Source organism: Jatropha curcas, chromosome 3 (assembly GCF_041381405.1).
Source record: "Jatropha curcas cultivar XTBG-Jc1 chromosome 3, XTBG_Jcur_1.0, whole genome shotgun sequence".
Lineage (NCBI taxonomy): Eukaryota > Viridiplantae > Streptophyta > Magnoliopsida > Malpighiales > Euphorbiaceae > Jatropha > Jatropha curcas.
Genome location: NC_143153.1, coordinates 3,174,769 through 3,192,152, shown reverse-complemented (window position 1 = coordinate 3,192,152; position 17,384 = coordinate 3,174,769). Strand labels below are relative to the sequence as shown.

The 17,384-nt window shown below is 32.3% G+C and overlaps 2 protein-coding genes across 10 annotated transcripts; both read left to right on the top strand.

Annotated features, from left to right (window-relative positions):
- Positions 1 to 619: 619 nt before the first annotated feature.
- On the top strand, positions 620 to 4,078 carry LOC105644442 (uncharacterized). 8 transcript variants are annotated; one of them, XM_037638077.2, is made up of 8 exons: positions 620 to 797; positions 940 to 1,005; positions 1,149 to 1,283; positions 1,500 to 1,622; positions 2,142 to 2,207; positions 2,591 to 2,696; positions 2,774 to 2,831; positions 2,909 to 4,078. In XM_037638077.2, the coding sequence occupies exons 1-8, from the start codon at positions 671 to 673 to the stop codon at positions 4,025 to 4,027; spliced, it is 1,800 nt and encodes a 599-aa protein (XP_037494005.1). In that variant the 5' UTR covers positions 620 to 670; the 3' UTR covers positions 4,028 to 4,078. The 8 variants fall into 8 exon arrangements, with proteins under 8 accessions (XP_037494005.1, XP_020539003.1, XP_037494006.1 ...); XM_020683344.3 differs by having other exon boundaries at positions 2,142 to 2,222; XM_037638078.2 differs by having other exon boundaries at positions 2,136 to 2,207; positions 2,801 to 2,831.
- Positions 4,079 to 9,634: 5,556 nt separating this feature from the next.
- TRM20 (methyl-coenzyme M reductase II subunit gamma, putative (DUF3741)) lies at positions 9,635 to 15,201 on the top strand. 2 transcript variants are annotated; one of them, XM_012229789.4, is made up of 6 exons: positions 9,635 to 9,812; positions 11,104 to 11,250; positions 11,647 to 11,726; positions 11,876 to 13,723; positions 14,103 to 14,244; positions 14,346 to 15,201. In XM_012229789.4, exons 2-6 carry the CDS (start codon positions 11,112 to 11,114, stop codon positions 15,032 to 15,034), a joined length of 2,898 nt encoding a protein of 965 aa, XP_012085179.1. In that variant the 5' UTR covers positions 9,635 to 9,812; positions 11,104 to 11,111; the 3' UTR covers positions 15,035 to 15,201. The 2 variants fall into 2 exon arrangements, with proteins under 2 accessions (XP_012085179.1, XP_037494007.1); XM_037638079.2 differs by lacking the exon at positions 9,635 to 9,812 and adding an exon at positions 10,708 to 10,827.
- The last annotated feature ends 2,183 nt before the right edge of the window (positions 15,202 to 17,384 follow it).

Genomic DNA, 17,384 nt, shown 5'->3' with positions numbered 1-17,384 from the left:
TTTTTTTTTTTTTAAGGGTCAACTATATGAATTATTTAAACTTATTTAAATTGATAAAAACTAAAATTCTTATTATATTAAAACTTTTATTTTACGATAAACAAATTAATTTGTTTAATATTTGGATAAATAACTATTTAGTCTCTTTGGTTTGTCATAATTATAAATTAAACCTTCCTTAATAAATCAATTAATTATTCTATAAGATTTATCTCTATTAAACTATTTGATTCTTTGATAAAAAAATATCATTTTTTAAAGCGAGAGAATAAATAGTAATTAAAATATAAATATGGTAACGCTATATTAAATATGAATGATTAAATAGTCAAATATTACATGCTTTTTATTATTTAATGGAGTATATTTATTAATATAAGAAGAATGAAATTATAATGATGATTAAACTTACGAAATAAATATTAATTCACCCTTAATCTTTTTACAATAATTTAAATTGTAGAAGTAGGGGTTTCCAATTTCCTCCATGAAACTTAATGGGTGATGCTATGGGCTTTCTATTGGCCCTCCAGTTCAAAACAATTAAGATTAAGTCAAACGACGTCGAATTAACGACTACATATAACTCAACTTGAATGAACTTTTGGCGCCACGCACATCGGAGGGTTAGGGTTTTGATTTTCAAACGATTAAGCAGATAGAATTTCAAATGAAGAGAAAAAGTTCCCAAATCAACATCGAAGATCGATCTCCGATCCGATCTTCGTTTGCAAGAGGTTTCTACGGAGTTAAGAGCTCTAAAGCTCGATTAAACGCTACGTCTAGAGAAACCCAAGGCAATTCTTTCTAATTTATACAGCTAACAAGGAATTTCGAAATTTCATACTTATAATTCAATTGAAGTTGTTCCAATTTTACAGCGAGTTTTTTTATCCTCGTCCGTCAATTTTGATTCCATTTGAATCTCTTCCTTTTTAGGTATTGACAATGGTGAATTGCAAGAATCTCCATCAGTTCCTATACAAAGAAATCAGGCTCCAAGATGTGAGTTTGCTATTTTCTAATTACGCGTTATTGTTGTATAATTGTATTTGTTAAAATTCATCTTGCAAGGGTAGAATTCGTACAATTTATTGATTGAATTAGAATTCCAGTTTGAAATTCTAATGATTTGGTATCAAATGCAGCTGATGACCCCAAAACATCAGAATTTGCTTTCTTCAAGAAATTAAAGGAAGATGCAGCTCATAATTCTCTTCCCCATTCACTGTCTCAAAATAAAAACCAATCTGTAAAGTTCAAATCAACTGATTGTTCGAGAGGTGGGTTTGAGGAAGTCATGTTTTTTTAACTTCAGCAAAGTATAAGCTTTGCAATATATTATTGGGTTTGTAAGCAGTGCTGCAATAGCTTGTGTGTGTGTGTGTGTGTGTGTATACACACGTACATATACATTTTTAGTGCATTTGACTGGTAGTTTTTTATGCATATATCTATTTTTAGACTAATTTAGCTTAAAACATATGCATTGGATGCAGAGAGAGCCAGTGTTATCGAGAATAAACATAATGATTTCAAGTCCTCATCGCTTCCTAAAAATGTAACACCTGATAATTTTGCCTCATTCCTCTCACCACTTGGTAATTCATCGAAGAAGTCAGGTAACGTGTTCCCTGTTCTCTTTTGCTGTAAAACGAATATTGAGGAAGAGAAATGAAAGGAACTGGAGCTATGTGTTCCCAATTCCTGATATTATAAAGTTCCTCGTACAAAATAAACCTTGTTTCCATTGCTCTCGTGTGTTTCACAAGCAAATTAAATATCGATTAATTATTGAAAGTTGTAAGCTTTTATTTTTAACAAAGCAAGTCAGAATGTAGTTGATGGATGATAGTTTCAACAATTGTAAAGAAAATAAGTTATAATGAATAGTTAGTGGTTCAAGTACACAAATTAAAACATGCTTCACTTTGCAATAAATTCCTTATCTTATGGAATAATCAATGTTGTTTTCCATGGTCATGCATAATCACCATCTTCTTCTTTTTCCAATTATTTCTGAGTAAAGCTTCCAATTTTGTTACTATATTCGATATTAATCTAAAATTACTTCATGGTGTTAAAATATTTCCTCCCTTCTGTGAATAATCAGTGTTGTCTTTTTTTGTTGGTAGGGGTAGACATAAAGAAATCTAGTACAACCTGGATAGATATACACAGTGCACAGGAAAAAGTGAAGGAATATGGTAATGCGTTAAGAGGTTGAGTTTATCCTCATCGCCTACTCCCTTTTTTTTTCTTTATTGAAGAGATTATGAAAGAATATATAGAATCTAATCAAATATTTGGGATTTTTATAATGCTCTTCTGACACTTGTTCTTCATACCAATCTTTTTTGAACTGATTTGTATCCATCTTCTTGGCAACAATACGAGCCCTCATTATGTGCGTACTTTGGCACTGCTGACCTTAAGATTATGTTTTGTTTGGCGGAAGTCATTTTTCAATCTGCAAATATCCTTTTCTCCTCTTTCTTTTCTACCCAGCTCGGGAATGCAATAGTCTTACTAAACTGAGAATGTAATGTCATATGCTTATTTAAACACAATCACTGTCTCAACTTTTCAGGGAATCGATGCAGCAATGCTGACGTCTTTACCAGAAAAAGACAGAAACTACGTCAATTGGTTGCAAATACCTCGTTTCCTGAAGTTGATAAACTCTGTTCTAAGGGGTTAGACACATCACTATTAATAAGCCATTTCATTTTCATTGTTCTACATTCATGGACAGGATAAGAAATTTTCACAGGTATGATATTGTCTCTGCATTGCTCAGTAAGCTGTTCCCTGAGAGCAATGAGGACCAGGTATGATTCTTTTCCTTCTGAGGAGACATATATTCTTTAACGCGTGTAAGTAAGGAATATGGTACTGTTTCTTGCAGAGTTTTGGGCTTTTAGAGACGAGGAAATTGGACATTGATGCCAAATCCAGGTCATTTACTTCTCCAGAGTCAGATATGGACTTCAAGAAATCTGATTGGATGCCTAAAAGGAATTTTTTGGAACTTGAATGTGGGGCCTCCTTTGATGTTGAATTCTCATCTTGTTGGTCTGAAATACCCAGAGCGCTTCCAAATCCCAACTCTCCGGGCTGTTATTTTCAGACAACTTATTCTGACAACAGAATAATGGAGGTTGATCATGAGATAGGAGAAAGAACCGCTCCAATTTTATGCACTAAAGTTGATTCAGCTTTTGATTTCCATATCAATAGACATAGATCTCTTACAATGGGGCATCTCAAAGAGTTTGATGAATTCCATTATCCTATCAAAACTGTGCACAGAAAGCCCCAGGCTCTTCTGCTTGGTGGCGAGTTAGATAACGCGATAAATAAAGAGCTGAGCTTGTGTCCCGTCCTGTCAGGTTCATATGGCAACGATCTCCAGCTGAATCTCGATAACCATGTCATTTCGGGTGGATTAACTGCGTCTTCACTTCAGTTCGCCCCTTCAACAAGCAACAACAGTGATAATTTTGAAGAATGTTTTCTTCAAGTTAAGGATGACAACATTGTTAAAGTTATTAACAATTTTTTGTTACCCTTATCACATGCAGCAAACCATCTGAATTCGAGTGATTATTATCGTTACGACACCACATTCAAAGATAGCCGGGTCTTGCTTTCTCCTCAAAACCACCTTTGGTTTATCAGAAAGGAACTGAATGAGGACCATTATTGTCTCAACAAAGAAGCATTATTCTCCCCTGGACTAGATTTTTATCTAGAGCCAAAGTGCGTACTACCAGTAAGAGATTCTTTAAAAGATGATTACTCATATGCTTGCCCTGCTCTTGAATTTCATCGAAACGAAGGCCTATCTTCATACTATCTGCTTGGAGATGAGAATGCAAATTGCTTAGATGGTTTAAGTAATAAAAAGATCATGAACGATGAAACGGTTAATTTCAATGACTGGTCCACCTTTTATTTCGAAAAGAAGGTATGTTCTTTGTTACTCGATAAATCAAACAGATATGAATCTGAAGGAGATATATAGTGTGATGTCAAACCAAGTGAAATATGAAGTTTCCTATGGTGTATTTTTGTCCTTGCTTTGTAAAAAAATATTATATCGCCTCGAGGCTAACGGGTTACAATTTCAAGAGAGTTTTGAAGGTAGGCTTACATATATGTTTTACGGGGTATTGCTATGGATGTGATCCGCAACAGAAAGCTTTTGAAGCGGCTTTTAGTGTTTTAACTAAACGTTATTTTTTTTTTTTATTCGGTAATATAGTGTTTAAATTAGTTTTTAGAGGTTAATGTAGCATTTTATAAAAAATTAACTCATGTAATATTTAGTTTTTAGCGCTTTATGAAAGCTATTTAAATAACTATAAAAACAATTAATTTAGCTAAATAAACCCTATGTAATGTTTAACTGGTTGGAAATTGAGCTACCATTCTTGATGGTATTGATATTTGTTGCTTTGGGTCACAAGTTTTACAATCTAGATCACATTCCTAGTACCAAGTCATTAAGATCAAATCTTTCTTGTGATTTTATGTCCTGAAACAGTAATACCTGTCCCAACCAGTTGGCCAAATGTTTATTTTTTCTTTGAACATGGACTTGCATTTTTTTTTGTTGCTGGTAAAGAATGCATACTTCATTAAGAATAGTGATCACTTTTACTGCAAAGAGCAAATCTCTTATTTCAAGTGGTACGATGAATCAACCTGATTGATTTATAAATTATTTTTAATAGTATCCTTTGCTTAAAGGTTTTTGACTCTTTCCTTTTATTTTTATGGAAGTAGAGGACACTTATCACTCCCATCGACACGCATGAGAAATTTTTATTTTGGTTTGGTAGGCTTAATCACTTACTATCACTTTGTTGGTCACCTAACTTTTGACCTCTTTATATGCAATTTTATGCGTATCTAAAGGCGTAAATTATATTAATGTCCGAAGTCATTCCATAATAAATATCCCAAACCCAAGCAAATTCCATTAAAACTCTTATTGAAATCATTTAAAGGACAAAAACGAACACACCTGGCAACAGCCCCGCCCGCTCCGGCGAGACTCTCCTCCTTAACTGCCATTTCTTCCTCAAAAAAAAAAAAAAAAACCGTCACCTCGTTCAATTAAGTCTTACTAATGTGGTCCCACTTTGCCACGTGACTGTGCCCACTTTGTCTGCTGACCTCATTTGTCTGTTGCTATAACCACCATTCAGTTGATCCCTTTACCTGACGAATCTGCCCCTCTCTCGTCAATAACCCGTTCTTTAGGTTCCTTAGTCTTTATAAGCTGATGATGATAGTTTCTTCTTCCTTTTATTTAAACAGAGCACCATTAATAACTTTTATATAATTTTATTTTATTTAAATAATTATTGTATAACATAATAATAAAATGGACTTCAATCTTCAATGTAAAAGGGCAGAAATAACACTTAATTTGCTCCTAGATTTAGTGCAATATATAATTTATCAAAAAATCTTTTTTTTTTTTTTTTTGTAAATTATCTCTTTAGCTTCCATATTTTAACAAAAAAATAAAATAATAATTTTTAATATTTTTAACTGATAAAAATTAATACTATTATTAAGTATAAATTATTATTATTAAAAAAAAAAAATCCATGTATTTCTGCCACCCACAATAATGATAAGTAAGAATAAAAACAGTTCAACATAATTAATTACATCCAATTAAATTTTGTAACTTTGCTATTTTTGGATAAGACAAGAACATCCTTTGAAAATAACATGTAATGACAATTCTAATATGCAATAAATGGAGCATGTTCATCTCTTATTGCCCAATTTTGGATGCATATGCAATTTGTACAATTTTCAAATGTTAAAATAGAAATATGTAATAATAAGATTTTGACTTTACTTTTAATTTAGTTATTAATAATTAGCTTAATTGTCCATTTCTTTGATTAAAAAATTTTATATTTCGTATCTTACCAAAAAAAATATTATTAGTAAACCAAAATATTTCAACTATATAACATAATTTCAAATTCCACTTTGTGGTTTCACAAGTCAACTATTGAAAGAAACCCCTTTTCATTTGCATGTTTCTTTCCACCATGATATTGGGTTGTTGAATGGACCATCAAATTTTTTAATAAATATTAAAATTATTACTATAATGTCTAATAACTGAATTTCATCAATTAGTTTGGCTGATTAAAAGAAAAAATATTATTCAGCATGATTTATAATTATATATCGAAAAAAATACTTCATCCGACTCATAAAAATATGTCTAATTTAACTTCAATAGATTAAAAATATATAACTAATATAATTAAATATAACTTATATACCCTTATAGTTTTTTCTTAATCCATGAAGACTTGTATTGTTATTAGATTGTCTAATAATAAATTTCACAAATATAATAAAATAACCCAACTCCACATATTGAACTTTGATCGATAAGTTGATTATGGTAATTCTTAAATTTAGTGTATCAAAAAATTTCTTTAGAGAAAAAATTTATAAGAATTTGAATTTCTGATATTTTCTATTATGAACGAGATCACTAATTCTTAGCAATTAGCTACCATCAATTTCTTTTACGGGAGCTTATTTTGTTTTTCTGATTTTTAATATAGTATTACCTTGAAAAAGAGATATTCAAAGAAATAGTAGTTGAGTGAATTAAATTATTGGTTGCAAATTTTAATTTTGGCCATGAAAGATTTTGTTGTGAGGTCATAGTGGTTGGTGGTACGTCCCTTGCCTTGCTACCTCTAAATATCCATAACCTTCTTCTTCTTTTATTTTTTTATTTTTTTATTTTTTGTATGGTCGATGTCACTGTTCAAACAATCCACACTAGCCACTGGCTAGGCTTCATATGCCCCATGGAAGTCTAGACATATATAATATTATAATGAACAAAAAAAAAAAAATACAATAAATTTTTGAATCCTCGTAAAATATTAATCTAAATCAAAAATATCTAAATGGTCGATATAAGTTTGTGAAACTATTTAGTTTCTGTTTAGTGAATTATAAGAAATGTAATCTAACGTAATCAGATTATATTATAAATATATTTAATTATCACCCGTTGATATTAGTGAAAATCAATTGAATATTCAAGTGAATTTTATTTATTTTAATATTATAACTTATCATGGCGTAAAAATACATGTGTAAATAAATAAATATTTAATTATATTTTATTACAGTCTGTTAGAGCTGATTAAATAATATCGTACTATCACTTTAATATAATGTAATTTTAATATATATATATATATAATGCACCCACCGCCATTATATTTCATGCTGTAAAAACTTATGATAATCACATCTCAACGGAAATCGTTTTTGATCATTTTTTTAAACATGCTAGCTGCCAGCATATCAGTCCAGTGGTAAATATATATGCGGACCGACAATAGATGTAGGTTTAAATCTCCTTTCTCAATATTTAAAAAAAAAAATTGCCAGCTGTCAAGTTGGCATTGAAGTGTAAGATTATCCATGAGGGAACGTCCATGTGTTATTTTTCTAAAAAATATTAATGAGGTATTATTATTTAATTTGTGATTGAGTAGTTGAATGTTTGTCTAAAATTCATAGTTTAAATTTAACCTTTTTTATTTTTTAAAAAATATTTCTTACTTATAAAAAAATATAAGTTGGACTGCATCTTGATATAGAGGTGCTATTATTAGAGTAGATTCATTTAAATACCACTTCCATTTAAAACGTAAATATATATATATATTCAAATAAAAATAAATAAATTGGGACATATACGAAATTGGTAAAAATAATATTGATAGAGAAGACTATAATTCAAATCGTGTCATTGTAGAAGGATTTTGGGAAATAAATTAAAAAAAATAAAATAAAAGCACGAACATTTGCAGTAGTAAGGCGTGCAGAAAGGTGGTATTAATTTGTATTAGGAAAAAAAAAAAAAAAAAAAAGATAGAGTGACGTGTCTCTTATAAAATGCCAACGTTTGAAAATTGAACATGTTGGCTCCTCTTGACCAATCAAGAAAGTAGAATGATGATAAGTAATGATTTCAACTATAGTTCATTAAGATAATTAAAATTGGAAAGCAACTTAACTTTATGATTACTATGTAATTATTAACTCACATTTTGTCCTTAATTAAGGTGATCGATGCACTCATATCCCTCTTTTTGTAATATCTTTTTATTTATTTTTTCAAATAATTGAAATTTATCCGATATAAAATATTCTATATCGTATCATATCTATTTTTATTTTTATTGTCTTATTAATTAAAATCGGTTATATATTTTTTAAAAAATATTTATGTAATGTTTAACTTTTTAAAATTCTATAAAACGATATTTAAATAGCTAACAATTAAACCTTATTAAAATAATTAACAGTTATCAAAACAGTTAATTTTCGAATAAATCATAAATTATTATTTTAAATTAAAATGCGAATTTGCAACCGCTAATAATTTGAGGGTCCATACTTACCCATGAAAATGATTTCCCCCACCATTGTGAAATCAATTTTAGCTTTATCACCAACATTTTTTTGGACAATATCTAATTTTTAAACAATTATTATAGTGTAAAGGTAGTATATTCCTACTAATAAATTAACTAATCATCTCCACAGTACTTAGACTTGCCTGTAATAACTATACTTGATGAAGAGTAGAGGACCACAGCAGCAAGCAAATGAAATTATTTTATTATTTAATATAATAATACTACTATTTTTCTGAGTTATTTTAGTTCAATGGCATAAGATATCATCTTTTAAAAGCCAGAAGAATGATTACAATTTAAATTTTGTTTTGGATTTCAATTTTCAAAATTATCACTTTGCCTATACAACTTCAAAATTTTCAAAGTAGAGTCAATCAATCATTTTTAAAGAAAAAGGAAAAAAAAACTATATGCAAATAAATTGAAATAGTTATATAAAATGGGCGCGAGTGAATATATATATAACACTAATTTAAATATAAAATTCCTGTTATTTGATTGTAATATTGAAAACTAATAAAAAATTATTAAAAATTTTAATTTATAAGAATCATAAAAATATTTAGAATTAAGCAAAACTCATATCCAAAATATTATTGTTTAATATGAAAAATGCATAAAAATAAAAAAAAATGCAAATAATTTGTGATTGATAATTATCTGTGTATTTATAATTATGTTTTGAAAATTTTGTTTTTCCCAAAAAAGGAAATTTATTTTCTTATGACATGAGCGATCGATTTTAGAAAATTTTAATATCTCTCACTTTTCATAATTAAACAAATTGATTTATTTTCTGATTTTAAAAAAATATTTTCTGAAAACAAACAGATTCTTAATATATAAATATAATATAATACCATAAATCCGATCGATTATAGTAAGTGAAAAACAGAATGTTGTGGAAGACAGTTTTCACCTTAAATCATGTTACCTTTAGACAATTTAAGAAAAAACAAATTAATAGTTGCTAGTGTAATTTATAATTCATCTAAAGATTATTAATTAATTGCCTTAAAAAAAAAAAAAATACTATTTGTTGATTATTTTAATTTTATTTTACGTCGTTTACTGTTAACGCTTTCTATCTCTGTTGTTACGTTCTCTCTCCGTAAGCGTAATCGTAACACATAAATCAATCGCAATTAAACAATTCCATTTAAAGTCCGACGCTCTGTCGGTGAACAAAATGCCGATTTCTCTCTCTGCTTAACTCACAGTTACTGCGCACAAACTTGCAGATCTCCAAACGACCATTGTCCACGGCGAATCTCTGGTCATATTCTCACCGGAATGTCAATTCCCGGCCACCAGGTACCAACCCAACCCTTTTTTTTATATCTAAAATGGATTTTTTCTGCTCTCTTTCTATTTTTGCTTTTATTATTTCTCTTAACTTTTTGCTTCCTTTCTTCGATCTCGCTCATTTCAATGCTCTTATGATTATTATTTCCTCTTTTTCCTTACTTGAATTGCCGAATCTAATCCTCTGTGTCTCCTCTATCTCTTGATAGATTTTGCTCTCTGTGGAAAGTGCAGCTTTTTGGAAGCTGTTTTATGTTTCGTGGATACACATTCTGCTTTTATTTCTAAATGTACTTTGGTTCTCAACTGATTTTTGAATCTAAAGTTTTCATTTTTTATTTTATTTTACTTTATTTGCCTTTTTTTTTTTTTGTCTTCTAATTGCTCTTTTGATTTGCATGATATTAGGCTTATTGTAAGGTTTTTGTTATGATTTTTTCTGTTAACTTCATTTCTGCCTTTTATTTCGCTTTGAGTATTGAATATTTGGGCTTTGGTTTTCAATTCGGTTGAATTGGCAGTGCATGGAGACTTGATCACTTTTTTTAATTTGGAGTATTTCAGGGCTGATACTAACTACAGTGACGCACTTGATGTGATTTATCGGTAGAGAATATGTTGGAATCTCGCTGTAGTTTCTCGTTTATTCTTTTTCTTTTTCTCTTTAATCAAAGCCTTTGTTGTGATTTGATTGGCTTTTCTACTTTCTTAACGAACTGTTTTCTTTCCCCTTCTGATGTCTTTCTCTAAATTCTCGTGCCAAATTTACCCATTTGTTGTTCACTCACAAATCAATACCTTTCACCTCGCAAATTTCTGGGAAAAGGGGGGAAAAAAGGACACAGTTTAATGGGTATCTTTTTTTTTTTTTGATTAATTAGTTTGAATTTGAATATCTCTGAGCTTGAAGCTCTTGTGCAGAGTATTACAAGTTTGGTTTTGATGTGTACTGGGTTTTGGGTGATCTGTCTAGAGCAGTAACTTTTAGGCTTCTTTCTTCCTCCTCCCCTTCCTTTTCCTGCAGGTACTATTAATGCATTACTATATAACTGTTAGATTTCATCCTTTTGTGAAATGCACTATTCTTTAAACTATTTTCTGGCTTCCTTTTGTCTTGTTATAGAGCTTGTTCTGTTTGTTTCTTTTTTTGCTTTTGTTTCTTGTAGTCGATTTTGCTCTTTTTTTTTCTTTGTTATTTCTCTTCATTTCTGTTTAGGAGCTTTTCCTATCTGTATCCTCCCTTTATTCTCTCTCCCTCGGGTGATAAACTAACTTCAAAACTGTAAATTGTGGACACCAGGTGTTGAGATGAATGGGATTCAGGGTAGAAAGACTCAGAATGTAGAGAAACCCTTTCCAGGATGCTTGGGCAGAATGGTGAGCCTTTTTGATTTGGCCAATGGTGTAACTGGAAACAGGCTGCTTACTGATAAACCACATCATGATGGTAATATCGTTTTTCTACGTTTTATGTATTTCTTTTAAAGGAAATGGCTATTTTGAGCTCCAAAAGCATGATAAATGTTGATTATCTTTAGTAGTTTCATTCAGCATATAGGTTTCTTGTCTAAACTTTGCTACAAAAAAAACTTTAGTAGTATTTTAATATTTTCTTAGTATACTGACTGTTTGATTAAATTGATCAGTTAAAATGTTTCTCATCTATAAAGTCATCCTTTTCCAATCACATAGAACTATAGCTATGTCAATTAGGCATTAGGTTATATCAACTCAAATTGAAGGCATTTGGTTACATCAACTCAAATTGAAGCTTCAGGTTGGCTCACACATTGGGTACGTATTCATTTCAAATTGTTGATCTTGATATGTGGTGGTTTGGCAGGCTATTCACTTTCAAGGAGCCGTTCAGATGTGGCAAGGATGAAAAGTTCCTCCTTTGGAGATCACGTTGAAGATAAAATGGTAAAAAATCTGGAGTATTTATTGGAAATGCTAATTTAGATCAGTTAAGAAACAAATTTGTGCAGAAAACTTGCATGCATTTGTTTGGTGTTGCATTTTAATATGCTATGAGATAGTCTCTTGATTTGCTCGGTATTGTTGGTTTGCAGATTGTGTCTGAATTAAGGAGAAGCTCCTCAAATGCGAAAGCAAATGGAACACCCATGAAGACACTCATTGCCCAAGAAATGTCCAAGGAAGTGGATTCTAGACATAATCCACCCAATGTGGTGGCCAAGTTGATGGGACTTGATAACCTCCCACATCAGCAGTCTAATTCAGCTACAGAAAGGAGCCACTCAAAATGTTATTCGAGACGTTCTTTAAGTCACTCGGGGATCCTAGTGGACTGCTGGGAGCAAGATCATAGTTTTCCAGACAAGCAAATGCACTCTGAAGGTCACCGATGTGAAGAGCAAAATGAGTACAAAGATGTATATGAGATCTGGCAGCAGTCCCAAAAGACAAATGCCAGGGATAGTTCACCCCACAAGGGAAGGTATAATGAAAATGCAAATGAGAAAAAGATGGCCCTTGTTCGCCAAAAGTTCATGGAAGCAAAGCGTTTGGCCACAGATGAGAAAGGCTGCCAGTCTCGAGAATTCCAAGATGCATTGGAAGTTTTAAGTTCCAATAGAGATCTTCTCCTGAAGTTTCTGGAAGAACCTAATTCCATGTTCTCTCCACATCTTTATGATATGCAGCCTATTCCTCCACCTGAGACAAAACGCATCACTGTTCTTAGACCTTCTAAGGTAATTAATAATGAAAAGTTTGCAGGACTGGGGAAGAAGTGTGATAAACAGGCTAAGAAACCTGAACAGACCGGTCAAGCTACTGTGTGGGAAAAAAGTAACTCTGGCTATTCGCCTACTTTTGCCAATCAACGGTTTGAAGAATATCCCTCTCAGCCAACTCGGATTGTAGTATTGAAGCCTAGCCCTGGGAAGACTCATGACACCAAGCCTTTGGTGTCACCTCCTTCCTCATCCTCAAGAACAATGCAGGGTGAAGAATTTTATGAACTTGAAGATGATGAGGCACAAGAACCAATGGAGGTGGCAAAGGAGGTCACACAGCAGACTCTCCTTTCTTCTGTTTTTTCCAATGGCTATATTGGTGATGATAGTTCTTTTAACAGATCAGAGAATGAGTATCCAGTGGGAAATCTCAGTGATTCAGAAATCATGTCACCGACTTCTAGGCATTCATGGGATTATATCAACAGGTTTGGTAGTCCTTATTCTTCTTCCTCTTTCAGCCGTGCATCATGTTCTCCAGAGTCTTCTGTTTCTAGAGAAGCAAAGAAGCGACTTTCTGAAAGATGGGCTATGATGGCATCAAATGGGAGTTCTCAGGAACAAAAAGCTACTCGGAGAAGCTCTAGCACGCTGGGTGAGATGCTAGCTCTTTCAGAGACAAAGAAGTCAGTAAGATCTGAGGAGGAGACTACTAACAAGGAACAAGAACCAAGGGGATCAACTTCTTGCTTGGCTAGTAATTTGGACAGGGAAGAAATTGTGGCTGCTTCTCCTAAAAGTCTCCTGAGGTCTAGATCTATGCCTGTGTCTTCTGCAGTGTATGGTACTGGGCTTAATGTTGAGGTTCCAGATTCCGAGACTGGCAAAACAGAAGTTGCCAAGGAGCTGACGAAGGCTAAGAGCACGAAATCATCTTTAAAGGGAAAAGTTTCTAGTTTATTTTTCTCAAGGAATAAGAAATCAAATAAAGAAAAATGTGGTGCATCTCTCTCTAAAGATGAAGCTCAATCTGCCGCTCCTGAAACAGCAGGATCACCAATACCCCGTTTTGGAAATGTCTGTGTTGGTGCATCTCCATCCACTAATAATGGCGGCCTTGAAGGTAGCTCGTCTCCTAGTTTACGTGGACCATCAAGCAAAACTACTTCTCCTGATTGGGTTGGCATGTCTACAAAACAAGGGTTTGTTTCACGGGAGGTATGCCAATGCAAGCCTTTTTTTTTTTTGTTTTCTATATTTGATTTATGCTCAAGAGAAGTGGCCTCCTCGTATTTCCCCATCTATCTTTGCCAAGTCCCGTTTCTACTTGTGACTTATCTTTGGTTTTCTAAATAGTTTTAGTTGAAGAAAATAATGATCCCACTAGAGTGGGTAGAACCTATAGCTAGAAAATTGCCTTCTAGGTGCCATTATTATGCGAGGTATTACAACTATATGGTGTCCTGATGCTTTTGGGCTTATATTGCATTACTAATTTCCATTGTGTGTGTGAATATCAATATTTTTCTTTCCATAACTGAATATCGAGCCTTTAATAACTCATCATTAAATCTTATATATATATATATGTATATAGGGAGCCTTGTCAGTGGCAAAGCCAGGGAATACAAGGGAGAACCAGGATCAGCCAAGTCCCATCTCAGTTTTAGAACCACCATTTGAAGAGGATGACAACACAGTTCCTGAGCTTTCTGGCAATATCAGGACAAGCCGCCGAGGTAAACTTCGTCGTAGCACCAATTTAAAAGTTAATGATACATTAACTGCGTCCTTAACTATCTTAAACTTGTGTTCATTTATTTATTTATTGTTGTAACAGGAGCAGAGGTGCCTCTTAAATCTAATTTGATAGACAAATCGCCACCTATAGAATCCATAGCTAGGACCCTATCATGGGATGATTCTTGTGCTGAGACAGCTACAACATATTCATTAAAAGCCTCTTCAATCTCTTCATGTCCAGAAGAAGAAGAACAAGACATGCGCTTCTTCATCCAAACACTGTTATCAGCAGCCGGCATTGATGGCAGCACGCCATTAGATTCAATTTTTGCTAGATGGCATTCACCTGAAAGTCCATTAGATCCTGCATTGAGAGACAAATATGCTAATCTAAATGACAAGGAGCTTCTACACGAGGCGAAACGAAGACAGAGGCGATCAAACCAAAAACTTGTGTTTGATTGTGTCAATGCGGCACTCGTGGAAATCACCGGTTGTGGGTCAGACAGGAGCATAAGGGTTATACAGGGGACACCACCCACACTAGTGGAGCACATATGGGCCCAAATGAAAGAGTGGTTTTGTAGCGAAGTGAGGTGTACTTTTGAGGACAGTGGGGACAGCTCCAGCTTGGTGGTGGAGCGGGTGGTGAGGAAGGAGGTGGTGGGGAAAGGGTGGATTGATAATATGAGAGTGGAATTAGACAATTTGGGAAAGGAAATTGAAGATAAATTGCTGGCAGATCTTGTGGAGGATGCTGTGATTGATCTGACAAGTTGGGTTTGATGAACCTATATCTTTTTTAATCTTACCTTTTATTTTTCCCTCTCTATTTACGGCAACTCTTATTTGTCTATTTGTGTATTTGATTCTCAACAATGATGGTCCCTACCACCCCCACCTCCCCATTTGTTCAATGCTGCAAGTGATTAAATTAATATCTATTTTGTCAACTTGTTTGGTTTTGGTGTTCTTGTTGATAATATAGTATGCCTGCTAACCTGTGACTATTAGACTATCAAAGTCTTCCTGTTATATGCATATTTTTTTCCATTCTGTAAATCTGCCATGGCAAAAGCTAGTTTTGGAGGTTTTGTCCTGATATATTTGGTATTTTTCCAGTGGAGAGATGGGTCTGTGGGGACTGACCCACTTGAAGATAAAGCTCCAAGCTTGACACGGTGAGGCCATTTCTTGTCCTCAATTAAATGGTTAAACTGAGTTATTTCTGATGAGACTGGGCCATATCAAATTTATTCACATTCTCCAAAGCTTTCTGCCACTATGTAACTCCTAGGATGACAAAGAAGAACAACAAAAAGTCTAAGAGATCATCTTTTCTAAAATTTGTTTCACACTGGGCTTGAATGCATTTTCAAGTTTACTAGGGTTTTTTTTTTTTTTTTACCCGGTTTTGAATGTTGTTTGCATATTCTTGTTTCCCCGTTTCTCATAATACCAGCAAAGTATTACCTTTCCACCTTAAACGCTAACAGCTAATCACAATTGTTAAACTTGGTAAAATGATATTGTAATGGAAATAGACAATATATACTCATTTAGAAAGCTAAAAATAAATTGCATATGGCAATGACATATACCAAACCCTAATATATTTTTCAGATTAGGTATTTGTTATGGTGACTTGTCGCTTTCGTCTATTCATATGTGAAATATATGTATAAATCTTCTTTCTTTTCCCTTTTTTTTTTTTTTTTTTTGATTCCTTATTCCTTTTATTTTTTAAATTCTATTCGTGGTCAAATCATACAACAGGATATATCCTCTATCTACCATATTTATTCTGAGCATGAGTTACGTGAACCAAAATGTAGGTGGATTACATAATAAAAAGAAATTTTTTAATCTTGTTACTGTTAATAATTTAATCTATTAAACTCTCTTAAATATTTATTTATTTTTAATTATTGCATGTTTAAAATTTTTATTTTCTTAATGAACATTGGAATCATTAAGCTTAAATTGAATTAAAGAATTATTATTATTATTATTATTGATGCTACAAAATTTTAATAATTTTTAAAAAATTAGAAAAAAAATTTGTCTAATTTTGATTCCAAATTAAAATTGAATTGAATAAGGCAATTTCAGAAAAAAATTTTAGAAATTGCACAAGGGTAATATGGTTTCAGTTTTTTTTTTTTTTTTTTTTTTCTTTCAACTGGAATTGACAATTTTGAAATTGACTGTCCCAAACCATGGTTCATGCCTATTTTAATCAATATTTTTTTAATGTTGAAAATTAAAATAAGTCATAATATCCACAAATCCTCCCATATCCATATCAAAACCCGAACGTGTCTTGCAATGTAAATTTCAAATTATCAACTAGAGTGTCTTGCAATATGAGATTATTACGTAGTAAAAGAAAAGTTACATTTCACTTCAATCAATTAATTATTTATACTTTTCATCAAAGGGAAGAAAATAAAATAAAAGAGGGTTTCTTTTAAGCCATACTGGTACTTAAAGTTGGCTGAGCTGAAACTATAGGGCCAAAAAAAAGATAATCATGAGAATATAATTAATGGGCACTTCTCAAAACAAAAAAAAAAAACCATAATATTCTAATAATGGCAGACATTGAGACACAGGCAAAAGTGCAACTGATAGAATCTACCGCAACCAGCCAAAATAAACAGATGCTTTGCATATACCTCTGTGAAACAGAGGGCTCGTGACTTTAGGACTATAATAAAATTGTAAATTTATACAATAAATATATAGTTTTATCCTGTCCATGATGGGATCCCTAAATTGTTGCTGAAGAAAGCTACAGTTTGAGATGTGAAAGCGACACTGATATTTTTTGTATTGTGTGCATGTGAAAGTAGTTATCATGGAAATGAAATTCAAAGTTGAATCATTTTAAATTCCCTTTTCCTAATTATCTTCTCCTGTTCGAGTCGTATTCATTGATGATATTCAAAGGAGAAGGCTACTTTAATTTCGTAGGGCCTAAAAAAAGCTATTTATCAGGCAAATTCTTTGCTGTCTATTATCCAATCTGAGGCTAACTAATGTTTGAACTTTTAGTAATGGAGAGGTAAGAGATCCCGTGACTTGCTGCTAATAGTTATATATTTCTCAGCTTCAAATTTCCAAATGACTTTGA

Excerpts from the sequence above, each read along its gene's own strand:
- LOC105644442 (XM_020683343.3), top strand. The coding sequence starts at position 671 with ATGAAGAGAAAAAGTTCCCAAATCAACATCGAAGATCGATCTCCGATC. Across the intron at positions 1,284-1,499 it reads ATCAACTGATTGTTCGAGAG|AGAGAGCCAGTGTTATCGAG; the intron begins GTGGGTTTGAGG and ends CATTGGATGCAG. Across the intron at positions 2,697-2,773 it reads GATAAACTCTGTTCTAAGGG|GTATGATATTGTCTCTGCAT; the intron begins GTTAGACACATC and ends AAATTTTCACAG.
- TRM20 (XM_012229789.4), top strand. The coding sequence starts at position 11,112 with ATGAATGGGATTCAGGGTAGAAAGACTCAGAATGTAGAGAAACCCTTT. Across the intron at positions 11,727-11,875 it reads ATCACGTTGAAGATAAAATG|ATTGTGTCTGAATTAAGGAG; the intron begins GTAAAAAATCTG and ends GTTGGTTTGCAG. Across the intron at positions 14,245-14,345 it reads TATCAGGACAAGCCGCCGAG|GAGCAGAGGTGCCTCTTAAA; the intron begins GTAAACTTCGTC and ends TTGTTGTAACAG.